This window comes from Ascaphus truei, chromosome 5, assembly GCF_040206685.1.
Source record: "Ascaphus truei isolate aAscTru1 chromosome 5, aAscTru1.hap1, whole genome shotgun sequence".
Taxonomy (NCBI): Eukaryota; Metazoa; Chordata; class Amphibia; order Anura; family Ascaphidae; genus Ascaphus; species Ascaphus truei.
In genome coordinates, this window is record NC_134487.1 from 293067873 (window position 1) to 293085117 (window position 17245).

General features: G+C 44.2%; 1 protein-coding gene across 6 annotated transcripts in view; it reads left to right on the forward strand.

The window, feature by feature from the left end:
- The window catches only part of FGD4 (FYVE, RhoGEF and PH domain containing 4), a 154850-nt gene that overhangs the window by 80698 nt on the left and 56907 nt on the right, over positions 1 to 17245 (forward strand). The window contains exon 1 of one of the 6 annotated variants that reach the window (XM_075602709.1): positions 13345 to 13585. The exons of the other annotated variants lie outside the window; for them this stretch is intronic. Coding sequence (XP_075458824.1) covers positions 13555 to 13585 — 31 coding nt within the window. The 5' untranslated portion in view covers positions 13345 to 13554. Of the gene's footprint in view, positions 1 to 13344; positions 13586 to 17245 lie in introns of those variants that run through there. 6 annotated transcript variants of the gene reach the window in all.

Here is a 17245-nt window from a genome sequence, read left to right on the forward strand (position 1 = left end):
ATATAGATATATATATTGTCTGACGCAAGGTTTTGGCCCCCTTATTGTACATACCAATTGTTCTGGACACAAGTTTGTGTTTGAATCCGTCCTGCGTTGCTTTGTGGGATGTATCCAGTTAGGTGTGCGGGTGGGGGATACTTCCTGCTCACAATCTCATTCCAGTTACTTAAAAGGTACCATGCATTTTAATTGCTTGAAGCTATACTAGATTGAACAGTTTGCCATTTGTTCTGTGAGCATCGCACAGCTTTTCTGAATGCTTGACTGGTTGAGAACCCGCTGAATTTCATCTGTTTGTGGTGAGGTTTTTTCTGCCGAAAAATGCTGGCTATTTCACTTTTAGTCTGAAATTAGAATTTGCTGGACATGATTTTAGGAAGTACATTACTCAAAAGAAAATGATCCGCCGTTTGCTGAACGATTTACAGTATGCATAGTTAGATGTTATCCAACGGGATATCGTTTTAAGTTGCAGTTTTGCACAGTGTAAAAATGCATTTTATAGTAATCTACTCGGCCCATAAATGTCTGAGACAATCATTCATTCCACGCATTACGCAGTATCCCACTCGCTCTTGTTTATTAAGATCAATTACAGCACACACGTTTTAGTATATTTTATTAAAGGAATCTTTAAAGTGTGTGTTTGAGTGTTTGTGTGTGTGTGTGTGTGTGTGTGTGTGTGTGTGTGTGAGTGTGTGAGTGTGTGAGTGTGTGAGTGTGTGAGTGTGTGAGTGTGTGAGTGTGTGAGTGTGTGAGTGTGTGAGTGTGTGAGTGTGTGAGTGTGTGAGTGTGTGAGTGTGTGAGTGTGTGAGTGTGTGTTGCTGGTTTATTGCATTTTATGATTAATAAAAGACCTGTATCTCCTTCACAAATTGTATTTAAAACAATATGTTAAAGCAGAAGTTCCTCCTGACCCCCACCCCCTCCCCAGCCAAACCCCCCCCCCCCTCCCTAATTTCAGCTGCCGTTACTCCTTGGTTCAAGAGATACTGATGAAAGTAGCACCAGTACGTCCTGGTATGTAAGTCGCCTCACATTTTGTGGGCCAATAGAAATCCAAGACAGATGTCCTTACGGCTTTCTATTGGCCCACGTGACGCGGTGAGATTTGAAACTGCCATTTTGTTTCCCCCTGGTGGGGCCTGGAATGTGTTCACCAGTAAATATATTGTGGCCCAGAGGGTCCCCAGAGCAGAGGCGTGCCGTTATGAGCCTCCGGGACACCTTGGTTCCCACCGTTGTAAAAACAAACCAAAAAAAATGGAGATTAAAAAATAATTGTACTACTGCTGTAAAGTTTGGACAGATGCTTGGGAAAGCAGATAAACATTGATCCGCTAATGATTGTCTAGACCAGGAGCGGCCAACTCCTGTCCTCAAGGGCTGCCAACAAGTCAGGGTTTCAGGGATATCCGTGCTTCAGCACTGATTGAGACACCTGTGCTGAAGCAGGGATATTCTTTAAGGCGGACCTGTTGGTGGCCCTTGAGGACTGGAGTAGCCTGCCCCAGCCCAACTGTAATTCCTGATTTCCGCACGGAAGTCCCGCAAAAAAAGTTCTTTTAAGTTGCAAAGAGCATCATTGTGTGGAGACCCGAAGTATACATTTAAATAACCCCCGGAACGCAAATATATACGTGTACAACCGGAGTATATATTTCCTGTAACCTTTCTCATTTCATTCTTTCCCTGCGCAATCCTCCCATCATTCTCTGTTGTGCAGCAGAAGTTTTTCAGAGTGAGGTACTGCTTAATAAAAGCAACATTTTGGTGGTACATGTATACAGCAAATTAAAAATATATATATATCACTTGTGAGCACATTCACGTCTCGGACAGGTACTTAACCCTGCCTTTCCCCATTATCTCTTGGCAGACAGCGCTTCCAAGGCAGCCATGGATTCTGGGAAATTACATGCAAATGAGCACACGGCGTCACCTTTTTCTTCTTATCCACTTTAACATGGATCCCCTATAAGCTTATGCCTGCTGCATTACACGGCGTTTCAGCACAGCCGGGGTTAGAGAAGTGCACGGCCGGTACATTTGCAAAGCGATAACATAGAATATTATGTGGATGCGGAGTAGCTGGTGTCTGTGACCTATTGCATTTGAAGGTGAAGCTGTGACACACATGCTTTGTGTAGATCCTGCAAGACAGATTTCTAGCGCGAGCACCAGATTACTTTCCCCCGCTTTCTTTTTCCGTGCATTATTAATCAGCCTGCTGAGCAGTTCTGATAAAACAGCTCCCTGATATGAGTGAATAAAGGGAAGTTTATAAAATAAAAAAAAAACACCTTTGAAAGAATGATTCCTAATCAACTGCTGCACACTTGGTAGCCAGAGGTTTGGTCAAATATTAAGCTGTGCTTGTTTAAAGGTCACGTCTAGATCATTCAATTATTAATGAGGGTAATTATGGATTGCAGCAGACACGAATGGTAGATGGGCGCGTAGGTGAGCGATGGCATGTGCTCATTTCATCTGAACGTAATGTTCTTAACTAGTTTATTCAAACCCTGACAATACTGTGGGGTGCAGTAATGCATTTTCATGGGGTCCATTGAAGTGGGAAAAAAAAGTCTCATTTGCTAATGTCTTTGCTTCTGAAAGCAGATTTAATCCCCCAAAATGAGTTATTTAAAAGCGGCAGCTCCCTCTCCCCATTTATTCATGATTAGGATTTGGGGTTACTGTGCTGTTCTCCGCTCGGAGAACCCCCTGTTCTTGAGATTGAACCTTTTTTTTTTTTTTTTTTTTTTTTTTTTACTGTGCCAGTAAAATGGAAGTAGAAATCCAAGATGTAATCCGACAGCTGCAATGTCACGCCATGATGATGGTGCAGCTTCCTATTGGCCTAGGCGGGATGCGGGGTGGGAAGGGGGAGAGAGTCTGAGCCAGTGGCCATTTTTATTGCCCCCCAAAGTATCAAAAGAAAAGCAAATTAAAAGGTACACTTCTCAGGATCCCACGGTAAGAGAGTCCCTGGATATGAGGATAGCGCAATTCTGCTCCCCAGTTCCAATTATGAAAAATAAATAAATCTTAAAGACGTGTGTGTGTGTGTGTGTGTGTGTGTGTGTGTGTGTGTGTCATTAAAATCCTATTTAAAAAAAATCCCCATCCCTATTATTATGTTGGGCAAACTGCAGCCCTGTAAACTGGGCAGAAGCCTACAAGTGCTGCAGCATAAACAAGAAAGGAAAGAATTACTGTAGAAACCCTGAGGTTTAAATGACGGTTATGTTGGTTTCCCGTACATATAACTTGTGCATGCGTTGCTGATGCACGTTACAGCGAAGGGTAAAATAAAAGTATTTTGATTTGTATCCCATCAGTTAATGAAGTACTAGTACAAGAGTGGCCACCTCCAGTCCTCATGGGAAAACAACAGGTCCGGTTTTAATGATATCCCTGCTTCAGCACAGGTGGCTGTCATACTGAGCCACTGATTAAGCCACCTGTGCTGAAGCAGACTGATTGAGCCACTTGTGCGGAAGCTGGGATATGCTGAAAACCTAACCTGTTGGTGGCCCTTGAGGACTGGAGTTGGCCGCTCTTCTACTAGCGGTGTATCAATAATCTGAGTGCCACTGCATATATATATATATAGATAGATACAAAAAACAAGGGCAGTTGGCACACTGTAAACTACTGATCCACTGATGCTTATCCCATATGCACACATGAAATGAATATTTACCAGATGTTGGTCCGGGAAACACATCCATGAGGAAGGTCACGTTCTGCTGACCGAAACGTTGGATGCAGTGCCATGAGGTAGGTATATAGTGAGGTAGGTAGGTATATAGTGAGGTAGGTAGGTATATAGTGAGGTAGGTAGGTATATAGTGAGGTAGGTAGGTATATAGTGAGGTAGGTAGGTATATAGTCAGGTAGGTAGGTATATAGTCAGGTAGGTAGGTATATAGTCAGGTAGGTAGGTAGGTATATAGTCAGGTAGGTAGGTAGGTATATAGGTAGGTAGGTAGATATATTGTGAGGTAGGTAGGTAGGTATATAGTGAAGTAGGTAGGTATATAGTAAGGTAGGTAGGTATATAGTGAGGTAGGCAGGTATATAGTGAGGTAGGTAGGTATATAGTGAGGTAGGTAGGTATATAGTAAGGCTCGGGCCTACTTTTTTAAAATGTATAAATAACCATGTAACCCAGGTGGTTCCCAACTCCAGTCCTCAAGAACCCCTCCCCCCAACAGGTCAGGTTTTCAGGATGTCCCTGCTTTAGCACAGGTGACTCAGTCGTTGCCTCTGCTGAAGCAGGGACCTGTTGGGGGGGTCTTGAGGACTGGAGTTGAAAACCATTGATGTAACCAATTATTTTTATTTATTTTAAATGGGGTTTAGGATGTGGGTTTAAAAAAAAAAAATATATATATATATATATATATATTATTATTATTATTATTATTATTATTATTATTGTTGTTTGAAGGCATTAAGCCAAAATGAAAAAATGTGATTTAATTTTTAACCTTCGTGATTTAAGTTTGTGTACCTTAACAATTTTTGCAGTGCGTTTGTGAGGCCCCCTCTGGCAGTGAAGGTGTTAAAATGCTAGGGTGTCAAAATAATCTTCACCTGCTCCCAGATTACAGCAGTGTGCAGATGGGTGGGGCCTGTGTTGTGTACTTTGGGACGTGTGGATTCACCTGACCGGCATCTTGACTTCCCAGTTGCGTCTCAGTAACAGATGGCTGGTTACACATTTAGTTCTTTTCTTGCATAATGAGCTATAACCATGTACACAACGGGAAGAACAGCCGGCTCACCCCTTAACTCTGCATACTCCCTCTATCTGCATATCTTTTAATGGTGCGTTCCCCGGCGGGACCAGAGTGAGCTACAGTAAGAACTGTTATCTAAGGCCTCGGCCAAGCTCCCCGCTGGCGTGCTGAGGCGCGCTGAGGCTCAGAGAAAGCGGGTGCTTTCCCTGGCTTTAGACAGCGTGCCGTCAGGGGGCGTGTCGGGGGCGGGCCAGTGACGTCACGGAGCTGATTCGCCCTCATTGGGCGAACCGCTCACGTGACCGGCCCTGCGATCCGGCAAGCGCTTAAATTACCTAAGACCTACGCTTCCGCGCGCTTGCGAAAGCGTAGGCGAGCCCCTACTAAAGCCGCTCTCATTGCGGCTGTAGGGGCTCACAGGTAAGTGCAAGCGTGGCTCAGCGCGTAAGCGCTGACCATGGCCGAGGCCTAATGCAGTGGTTCCCAAAGCCTTTAAACTGGGTGCCCCGAATAGCCATTGTTTTCTCTTGGTGAACCAAATAATAATAATAATAGCATGTTCTTGTATAGCGCAGCTAGTTTTACGTAGCGCTTTACTGAGACATTTTGCAGGCACAAGTCCCTGCCCCGTGGAGCTTACAATCTATATTTTTGGAGCCTGGGGCACAGGGAGATAAGTGACTTGCCCAAGGTCACAAGGAGCCGACACCAGGAATTGAAGGAATTGAACCAGGTTCCCCTACTTCACACTCAGTGCCAGTCAGTGTCTTTACTCAGAGCCACTCCTTCTCTCCTTCAAATACAGAATGAGGGCTCCCCAAAGTATGTCCAGCAAGGTTTGGACTCCCCCAGAAATGCCAAGGGAAATAAATGAAGGTATCCAGTGGAATATATTGGTCAGGTTCTTGTTACAGAGCTGTTTATTTGCTTTCTCTGCCATTCTCTATACCAGGGGCGCTCAACTCCAGTTCACGAGCCTGCCTCCCCCCCCCCTCCCCCCAACAGGTCAGGTTTTCAGGATATCCCAGCTTCAGCACAGGTGGCTCAATCAGGTGACTGAGCCTCTGATTGAGCCACCTGTGCTGAAGCAGGAACTGATTGAGCCACCTGTGCTGAAGCAGGGTTATCCTGGCTTGGGGCAGGTCTTAAGGACGGGAGTTTAATGGGTTAAAGCTTGATTGACACTTTTTTTTCAAATAAAGTTGTCCTGTAAATGGCTGTAAACATTGTACATTGAGACTTGGTGGTTTGCTTCCTTCTGATTTGATAAAATCGTTTCCCTCAACACTAGACAAAGTGTTGCCGGAAATCATAACATATAAAAGAACTTTCAGAAATGATTTACAGTGTTTTTGTACTTATATGATATTTATTTTAAGGTACACTTATTACAGCCGCTGTACATCCAAAATACAATGTGTTTTTTTGTTGTAGTATTGGTTGGTGCTGACGGCATTTTTTTAAAATCTCCCCCCACTCTTTGTGCCCTTTTTAATGAGTTTTAATGTACTAAGCCTCCCTTTATTTTATTTTTTATTTATCGCTTTGTAGCAGAGGGTCGCCGCATTGTGCTGACCAATAGGAAGAACCCCTGCTACAAACCTATGAAAAGGACTTTAATAAGGGCACTTCCATATTTTTGTTTATGCGGATTGATAATAATAAACAGTGAAAAAATGATTAGTGCATTGGATGCTTAAAATTATTTATTTGGAGAACACGCAAACTAAAAAGCTAAATTAAGCATCAAAAACGAATCTAAACTAGTTTAAACTTTATTGCTCACGCAGCCTTGGTGCCAAGAAGAATTTTCCATTTCCTCTTCCGCAATGACTTTTTAACGATTGTAACCGAAAGGGAAAGTATTTTTTAATATGTCGGCAATTACCCTTTTGAAACAATATTGCAAGAAGATTGCCAACAGTTATACACACTTGGCAGCTACATTGGCTGAACCGCTCACGTGACGCGACAGTCGCCTGCTCAAAATGTCATGTCCTCTCCAGTCTGCCGCCCCGCAGTTCCAGGCGGGGAGCACGGCACGCGAGGTATGTTTAACTTAATTGGATTGCAGCCATTTGTTTTTGAGCCGCGAGCGACGCCGGCGGCCGGTTTTGGTATAATCACGGCCAAAGAGAGAGCAGCAGAAATGTCAAAGCTGCAGTCATTAGGGCGTAGTTATTAGGCACTTCATGAAATACTAGATGGTCAAACCCTGGCTTTGCACAGGTTGTAGTAATCAAAATGACCTCTTCCCCCACTCCCCCCATATCTCTCTCCTCCCCTCACATTATTCACTTATGTGGTCCCCAATTCCTTCTGCCTCTCTCTTCAGCATTCATGCTTTCTCCTCAGCTGCCAACTGACTTCCTCTCTTTCTTCATCTGCTTCCTGTGTAAACTTTATACATATCTGGTTCCTTATTTGCCACCAGGCTATGTGCATTATGATGTCACGTGCCAGATACATCGCCTTCCAGGTACAGCACAACACCCACTGGCTGACTTGCTTGTCAGAGAAATTGTAATCACTCATAGAACGAATGCGTTTTCAATACAAAATAAAACCAGAACACCGAGGTGCACACCCCTGGGGCCCCCTTAGTATGCACGCAAGGTGTCAGGTGTCTAGGTTTCATGGTCTTGGAGCTATGGCTCTGACAGACTCTTATTATTATACATTTAACCTATATAGCTTCAAAGCAATGATCTGCAGCCCCCACCTGCCCCCTCCCTGGGACACTGAAGCCCAAGAAAAAATCGTTTCACATTGATATTTCTCCCGGGGCTGAAGGAGCAACGTAGAGGTATGAACACTGCTTGTAAAGTATGCAAGCCTGGTTTAAATCCCAGTGTGTCCGCGCTCTGTGACGTTGGGCGATACAGTATATGGCGGACCAGCACTCAACGGTGTGTGACAAAATACTTAAAAATAAACATGGAGTGATGTGGTCCTGGGACGTGGGGGAAAACGCTTCTTCTCTGGTGTCCAGAAGAACCAAGAAACGGAGGGTCCGCAGCACATAGTAAGAAACAAAAGTGGGAGAGGGTGATGAGGGGGGGTTACCAAGAACCTGCCCCCGCATAACAACATCCTGGTGTAGACCTGTCTTGGGCCACTGAAATGCTGGTGGCGGGCCTGGTTATCAACCCCAAATAACTTGAGGGAATAGGCCATAAAAGTGTCTCCCGGTGCGGCTCAGTAATGTAGCCCATAGCCACATCGGTGATGGAACAATACAGCAACGGGCAGAATAAATATGGAGGCTCAAGAAGTAGTGGAGGTGGGAATCTAAAGTTATAAAAATACTGAATCTAACAGGACCTCGAAGGTCTCTAAGGACCTTATGCAGTAGTTTAATTTACACCCTGCTGCTCCTTCATTTACCCTTTGTACATCTGCAGCTATACTATTGTCTTGTCATTAGGTATAATTAATCAGCTTGCTCTGGGTATAGGGGTGAGACTGTGTTGCTAGTCAGAGATTCATTGTATGTCTCTTGCATACTCTTGACCCTTTACTGTCTCATTTTCATGAAGGCATTTGTTTTTGTGCAGTATGCAGTTATTTGCTTGTATCACATTTTTATATGTTTTGATTGGCTGTAGCCCATTTAGCTGTGCCTGTAGCTGGTTTTGAGTGCTTTGCTATTTGGTTTGGCCGTGCGATCCACTTTTGATGGTAGCCAATTTAGCCACATTGTGGGCAGATATTAGACGTATACCTTTATGCCATTATTCCATTAACCCACATTAACTCTGTCTATACCATCAGGTCTACACTGTGACAGAGATGATCCACTAAATGTTTTTTTTAGTGTTTTTATATTTGTCTGTCAGTTTTTTCCTCGTCGATTTTGTTTATTTAATAAATAATTATTTCGTATCCACTTTTTAGAGTGCCCCATATTGGAGTTCTTGTGGGTCTTGTCTTGTGAGACCTACTACTTTCTCTCATGTTTATAACCTTATTCAGTAGGAGTCTGATCTCCCGAAAATGACATTGTGTATTGAACAAGGACTCATTATAGATCGTCTTAGAAACACGGATGTTAGGGAACTGAAACCATTAGGAGGCTGGTCAGAGAAGAGGTGTCAAGGACAGAATATGAATAGGGTAAAAATGTATTGGGGGAAGCTGGGGGTGGGGGAAGGCAAAAATATATTTCCAGACCAACGGAATCCGCTATGGTCCGGCGCAGGTCAGGATGCCCCTTGTTTTGGAAAGATGAGAACAAGAAAAACGATAACAAAAAATAAATTGGATTTTTTTTTTTTTTTACATAATATACAAAACTAACAAAAAAAAGAAAACAAAGGCAAGCTGTACCAAGACTTGTAATACGTTGGTTGGTTTGATGGCTTCATGGGCTTGCCCTTTAAAACCACTTTGCTGCTATAAAGGTCTGTGCCACACGGCAAGTCCCTACGTCTGCCAAGGCATTAAAAGCAAGCCAAGTGTAGATCAGCATCCGCCACCAGAAGAAGTCGGGCCCAGGAAAAATATAAGAATCAGCCCCCCCCCCGCCCCCGGCACGCTGGGGGGGGTGGGGGAGGTAAAAGGAGGTATGGACCTTGAGGGGAGGCGGGAGAGGGTATACAGGAGTATGAGTGGTATAAGGGTATAATGTGGGGGAGAGGGGTATAAGGATAGGAGTTAATGGGCCTAGGGGGCAGGGAGCATAGTGCACAGAGATGCTGAACGACCAGTGGAACGGAGGAGGTCGGGCCCCTTGACTGACCAGACTCTGGACAGGAGTCCCAGCTGCCCCTCCCCATCCCCCCCCCTGCCTGTTGGCGGCCCTGATCAGCAGTGTAGGTTATTACTGGCCCATTATTGAGAGTCCTGCTGGGGAGAATGATTTGAATCGCTCCTATTTGAAAGAATGCGGATAAAGCGAATACTTGTAATTGTTTTCTTAGAACATGTTTTAAAAATGTACCGAGAATACCTTCAGTCGCATCTACAAAGCTGGGTGCCAGTAAGGAAGAGGAGTTCGATTTGTGAAAAATGTGGGTGTTGCATCACGATGAGTAAATATTGATAAGAAAGGGAAACAAAGCAATAAATTAAAACAAATACCTGTCACATATACTGTACAATATATTGTAACAACAGCTGTGTACATGAATGCATTCCCCCCTCCTTTTTCCTTTCTGTACCCCCCTACCAATGAAAATGTTTAATAAAAATGGTGTGTGTGAATGTGTATATATGTATGCGTATGTGTGTATATATACATCAAGGTTGAAACATGTCTGTGAGTGGTTTAAACTTGCTTTGCTAGTCCCATGCTGTGTTTAAAAGCTGTGTGACCGGAGATACATCAGCTTAAATGGGCTCCATGTGAATGGATATTCCAGGCAAAAGGTGACACATTGTGTGCTCATTTGCATGTCATCTCCCAGAATCCCTTGCTGCAGTGGGAGCACTGTATGCGAGGTGATAATGGTTGAAAGGCAGGGTTGCAGACCGGTCTGAGACATGTGAATGTGCTCACAAGTGATATTCTTTATTGGCTATATGCTAACGGTGGAGGTTTTCTGTCGCCTTCTTCACCCACCTTAACTTAAAATGTATGATATGTGTGTGTGTGTGTGTGTGTGTGTGTGTGTGTGTGTGTGTGTGTGTGTGTGTGTGTGTGTGTGTGTGTGTGTGTGTGTGTGTGTGTGTGTGTGTGTATATATATGTGTGTTTAAAACCTCTGAGAGTAATAACAATAAAAAGATAATACAAAATGTGTGTATCAGAAAATATGTAAGAAGAGGATGAGGATATAAATAGTCTATATCAAATATCTCCCAAAAGGAAAGCATTACAAAATTCCCATAACTCTGATAAGAGATAAAATGATGATTAGACCAAGGTGCTAGTATCTAGACATTCATTTAAACTACCCGTAGTGAGAGTACCTAGCCAGTAAATCCAATAAGATTTGTTTCTATCAAGGGACTTGAACCTATCCCCACCAAGCAAAGTTACAGGTGTCCGCTCAAGCCACATAATCCTAAGTGAACGTGGATTCTTATTGTGCCGAGAGAAAGTGTTTGGATACACTGTGTGTGTGTGTGTGTGTGTGTGTGTGTGTGTGTGTGTGTGTGTGTGTGTGTGTGTGTGTGTGTGTGTGTCGACACCCCTAATTGTGTTGTGCTTGTGTTCCAGGAACCTAGTACCTAGAGTATGTGTGGTCCTACCCACATATTGTAACCTACAGGCACAAAACAAGAGGTAGGTAACAAAAGTACTGAGTCAATGAATTCTCCCTTTCCCCTTGAACATCTCCTTATTCACCTTAGAACAGAACTGGATATGTTCACATGTGATGCTGCTGCCACACCTGCAATTCCTAAGTATGGATACACATGATGCAGCGAGAGTCATCAACATGCCCGAGTCTGCTAGGAACTAAAGTGCTTTTGATGTTCCTGGCCTTTCTATAAAGAATAGGAGCCTTCTTGGGTAAAATGGGTCCTAGATGTGGATCACACAAAAATATACCCCAAATGTTAATTATTTCTAGAAACCCCAAAAATGTCATATTTATTTTTGGGGGGGAGTTAATTGATTCAGCAGTAAGCCTGCCCATGATGCTTTGCTGCAGGATACTCTATCGGTGCTGAATGGAGTTAAATGGATCTGCTCTGCCTTCCTGGCACTGAGCGGGGGTTTTACAGTATAAAAGAGGACATACCGGTTTGCATGGGAACTGCCTTAACCTTGATGTTGCAGAATGTTGCTTCCTCAATCAGTTGGTATCCATTGGTGCCTCGCATTTGTAGCTTTGATTGGACTTCCTCCACCTGGCAAGTTAAAGCCCCAAAGAGAAATAACCCCACAGTCTCTTTGAAAATTATTTTAAACACATGTTTTACCTGTTGCGGTGTATTTTTGACCCGTGTTGCATCCAAAGGGTTAACAAACATCACAACCCCATTCTTGGCAGGAACGTGGCTGTTTTCATGTTAAAAAGACACATTTTCTATAAAAGAATCATTGTATCAGTTTATTCTCTATTTATCTGGGTGCTACAATATTGCCCAGCAACGAGAAATCGACTTTACAGCAGGGGTGGGCAGAGCCAGTCCTAAAGAGCCACCAACAGGTCAGGTTTTCAGGATGTCCCGGCTTCAGTACAGTTGGTTCTATCTTCAACTGAGCCACTGATTGAAGCGCCTGTGCTGAAGCAGGGATATCCTGAAAACCTGACCTGTTGGTGGCACTTGAGGGCTGGAGTTGGCCACCCTTGCTTTACCGTGTACTGAACACGGAAGTCGTGTGTTTTGCAGCCTATACCATAAAAGTAGCAATGCACTTCTTTATTTTTTTACAGCAACCGGAGCTAGGGGTATTTCTGACAGCACCACACTGAGGCTGGCACTGGAATACCCCAAATTCTAGCAGCTCTGGATCCCCAAACTTCCCGGGCAAAAAATCTTCAGCCCCTTGCAGCTATAGAATGAGGGTAATGAATGCTGATGAAGGTCAGAGTGGAAACGTTGACACCAATGTTTTTAATCTCGCCATAGTAAGGTATTCTTTTTGAGTGCCCGGCTGACAGATACATTTTTAGGAATGCGCGATCGCTGCGTTTAATTTCTGACGTTTTCGCTGGTCCATCAGCACGTGCGTTATGGGATTTCCAAGGAAAAACCAGGATGCGGAGTACTTACATTTTCCGAAGCTGCGGTTTGTGTGGCGGCGCTCAGGAGTACAACGTGCCGCTGCTTTTTATTTCCACCGACAAACTTAAGTCCTGTTCTTTTTATAAAGAGTAAAAGGGAAATACATTGAAAAGACCCGATGCTTTCTGTAAACGAACACAATAAGTATTGTCTAACGCAGCGGTGCGCGATCTTTCAAGCGTGCCCCCCCCCTCCCTCCTCTCCGGCGTCAAATAACGCTGTGATGTCATGTTGCCATGCCAACGTGATGTCACGTGACCCCGCTGCATCATCTGACGCCACGTTGCCATGGCGACGCATCGCCAAAGGTAAGTGAAGTTGAAGAGGGCTCACACGGTCCCCCGGCATTAATTTTAATGCCTTGGGGGAAGAGGGCGGGACCTCTGCAACCGCCGCGCCCACCCCGGAATAATCTTGCACCCCCCTAGTTTGCGCACCGCTGGTGTAAAGCAAGGGGCGGCCAACTCCAGTCCTCGAAGGCCACCAGCCAGGTCGGGCTTTCAGGATATCCCTGCTTCAGCACAGGTGGCTCAACCAGTCGACTGAGCCACTGATTTAGCCACCTGTGCTGAAGCAGGGCTAGCCTGAAAACCTGACCTGTTGGCGGCTCTTGAGGACTGGAGTTGGCTGCCCCTTGTCTAGAGCTTTTCCAAAAACAAGGTTGGAACAGCTTTCCCCACCTGTCTGAGTGCTTTAGACTTTCTTGACATTAGGAACAGCTCCCCTATTAATTTTAATATAACACCAGTTTTTTAGGTGGCTTTCACAAAAAAAAAAAAGTGTTACTTCCCACAAAGTGTAAAACCTGTCGCTGCTCTGCGACCTGCTCCTGTGCAGCTGCAATGACCTGAGGAGGAAGCTCTACCTTTAAAGGGAGGAGCTTTCCGTGGCGTTTGCACAATAGTGCACGATATTTTGAAGCACTGGTGTTTTTGCAGGGAGGAATATGCTGAATATAATACTTCCCTGTGTAAGCTCTGCAGAAAGTAGCTCTGCTAGTGAAAGCTGCAGCTGAGATCCTGATCTTTTCCTGTCTGCGGCTTCCTCCTTTCTGGTTTTTTTTTCTTTTTTTTCTTTCCTGGTTTCCCAGTAGATTTTGGGACAAAATTGGCGACCAAATGCTAACAAGTGGTGAGGCTGCTATCCCAGGTAAGGCCTTCGTTCTGTTTCAGACGTGCCGCTGTAGGGATAAGGGCGGTGAAGCCGTCTTCCCCCTGCTCAGGAAGATATCAGCCACATTCAATCGGTTGTAACAGAGTATCCACATTTACTAGCTGAGTCAGTGACCAGATATTTCACCCCCATTTAATACGGGGAGAGGTGGGGCAATGCACACTTGATACGTTGTTAACGGTTTGTTACCCAGCTTCCCACAGCTTCGTCAGGGGACGAAAGGAAACGAAGGGTAGTTACCTTTTTCATTTAAGTTTAAATGTAGATGATTTGACAAAAATATATATATATATATTTCTACTAAGTTTCACATTACTGTGGTAATACTTTTTGTTTAGTTTAATCTCTTATGACCTGGGCTGAAGGAGCAGCTTAGTGGTAATGTTACTGCCTTTGAATTCTCAGTGTCTGCTCTTCTGGTGACCTTGGGCAGGTCACTTTATCTCCCTGAACCTCAGCCACCCAAATAAGATTGTAAGCTCTGCGGGACAGGCACTCCTTATGCCTGCACAGCGCTGAGTGCACTAAGCATTATGTAAGAAAAAAACATTGATCTCTTTTGGTGACGAGACTGTTGCAGTCCCCAAACCAACAGATACATTGTTCTTTTTGCTCTGGTCTTTGTTGGCAAAGTAATTATTATCTTTTTATTTCTAACACACCAACATATTCCGTAGCGTTGCACAATACGGTTGGAGGTTGGAAACAATAAAATATCAAACATTAAGTTGCATTGTTACAGTCGGTATGGAGGGCTCTGAACCCAAAGACCTCGCGCTCTATAAGGAATGGTAAATGCAAACATATGGTGCCGGGGGATGAGAAATGTGGGGTGTTCCGGAGAGCTGCTTGTTAATTGAAGGGGTTGGGATTATGTGGAAGTAGAGCTGCGAGAGCAGGGTAAAGTGTAAACATGGAAATGCTGCAATATAAATCGGAAATATTTTACCGAAGACCAATAACGGAGCAGCTGGAACATCGGCAAACGGCTGCCACCCTTTGGCTGCGACTCAGGTGTTTCTTAAAGGCTGAGGTGAAGTGAAAACAGTTGAGCGGCAAACAGACCCTCACAGCAGAGATACAGGGGGGTGGGGGGGTGCTGAGATGTCTGGGTCTGTGAAGTCTGTCTGTCTCTTCCTCCCGATGTTAACCCTGTCCAATGGCTAGGTGGACAGGAGCAGTGAAAGTGAAGCATATTGGGGTGACTCTTGGAGGGGCCGTCATTACTGCAGCTCGGTTGATCATTAGTTAAACTTATAAACATAAGCAGTGGATATGTCTGAAGTCCATGTGACCAGAGAAATGCAACCGCACACGCTGTTAGGGTGATTACATCTGTCTAAGAAGACCAATTACACCAATATGTTGTGTGGGTTTTTCTTTTATGCTAAATGGCCCTTTTAAGCAAAACTCTCCACCCAGTTTGCACTTGCACGCACAATGAGATCCTGGCCCAAAGAACTTGTATGTTGGGTTCTTGCACTGGGAACATTGTCAGCACTATGTGATTACTCTGCTGCCTTATGATTTTTACCAAGAGACTGGACTGTATTAAAGTGACGTATAGACTGTCGCACACAGCTTCCTGTTCCCCGTAACAACCCCACACCCTCCTCTGCAATTCTAACAATCCTTTCTGCTTTCCATTTGGTGACAGTCAACAAATAAGAACCCTTTTATATGAAGCAAGTTAAAGGAGCAATCCAAGCAATAGCCTACATGTGTTTTTAAATAAATCAGTTTTGTAGCATTAGATAATACTTACTACATTTAAAAAAAAATAATCTCTTAATTGTATGTATGTATGTATGTCTTTATTTATATAGCGCCAAAAGTGTACTCAGCGCTTCACAAAGAATACAGTACAGGGAACTATAATAATACAATAAGTGCAGCAAAATCAGACAATAGGAAAGGAAATCCCTGCCCCGAAGAGCTTGCAATCTAAGAGGTTTGATGGGGAATTTACAGAGACAGCAGGTGAGGGAATAAGTGCTATACATGGCAGTGCTTGGTCACAATGGGTGGTATAAGTGACTGAGTGTGGGACAGTAACCATGAGTGCAGGCTATTGGGATGCTTGATTTGTGGGGTGAGTTTTAAGGTTAGTCGGTATTAAAATGAGAGGATTAACACAATTTACAGGGGAAGAGATGGCAGGGAGGCATGGGTGAAATCAGGTGTGTATGTTTGGGTTTCTGCTTAGGGGAGATCCCCAGCAGCAGGAAGGAGTAGATAGAGGGTGTGAATAGAGGATTTGTGTGGGTGTTTTTTTTATTGAGGGGTAAAGAAGTTGATGGAAGAAAGGTGTATAAATAATGGTGCAGTGGGGATTTTGGAGAGAACAGAAACGTTCACAAAGGAGTGAGGAAACGGTAAACAGAAAAAGCAATAGTGAGATGCAGGAGGATTGATTACATTTTTAATGAGTTTCAAAGCGTGCTTTGATTTCTATAGTGGGCTGTAAGAGATGTGTGCAGAGGTATGCAAATGGAGACCGTTTTAGGGTGAAATGAAATCCTGGCTTTATTGTGCCTGTTCCTTTAACAAGGCAAAACATACAAAAAGAAACAAAATAAAGGCCTACTCCACTTTGGAGAATAACTAAACCTTTACTCCAGCCCGTTCTAACCGAGTGGCTAGCTAAACTGGTTACCACCCCAAACTTATATACATATTTATACACACACACACACACACACACACACACACACCGTCCAACAATCCAACAAGAAAGTCTTATCTGTGTCTGTTGTAGCTGTAAGGGAAGGCCTCTCTGCTCTCCTGGGTCCGCACCCTTGTGTGCTATGGAAATGTCCATGTCCAGGTATTGAGGTCTTGTCCCCTCCTGTCTTGCTGTCAACACACAGTCCTGTGTGCTTGAAGACTCTCTCATTGCAGGACCTTGTGTGCTGAGGAAAATCTCTGCAGTCCTCCTCCTTATGTCAGCCTAAATGTGAGCTAAGGAATCTCTGTCCTGTGTCTCACATGAGTTTTTTTTACAGAGCTCTCATTAGTCCAGGTGAAGATTAGCTACATTGAGTTCCTGCAATTAACTATCACTTTAGACAAGGCAGGACTCCCTCCTACTTTGACAGACCATATAAGCAGGTACACCATGCTGCAGCCCCCAAAAAAAAGAGTCTCGATTTTGATTAAAAAAATAACATTCCCTTTAAGGCCACGACTGTACGATCTGATCGTAGGGGGATCCCTATATGACCAGGAGCTGACTCGCGTGAATGTATATGCACCCAACGAGGCCAGCGGCAAAATCACGACCACATTTTTCAATATCCTGGGACAGGTAGCAACAGGACAGGTGTTTCTGGGAGGGGATTTCAATTTGACAATTGACTCTGAAATGGACAGATCTGGACCCCAAACGAGGCATAGGAAGGACACACGAGCCTTACTCAAAGGGCTTAGGAACTTGCAGTTATGTGACGTGTGGTCGGAATTATTTCCAGGGGCTGAGGAATACATGTTTTTCTGCCCTCCGCACGGCACATACTTCCGTATAGATGATATCTTTGCTCCTACATGATTGCTCCCAAAAGTTACATTCGCCAGGATTGATATGGTCACATGGTTGGACCATGCCCCAGTGGAAGGTCGCTGCTCAGGCTTAAACTC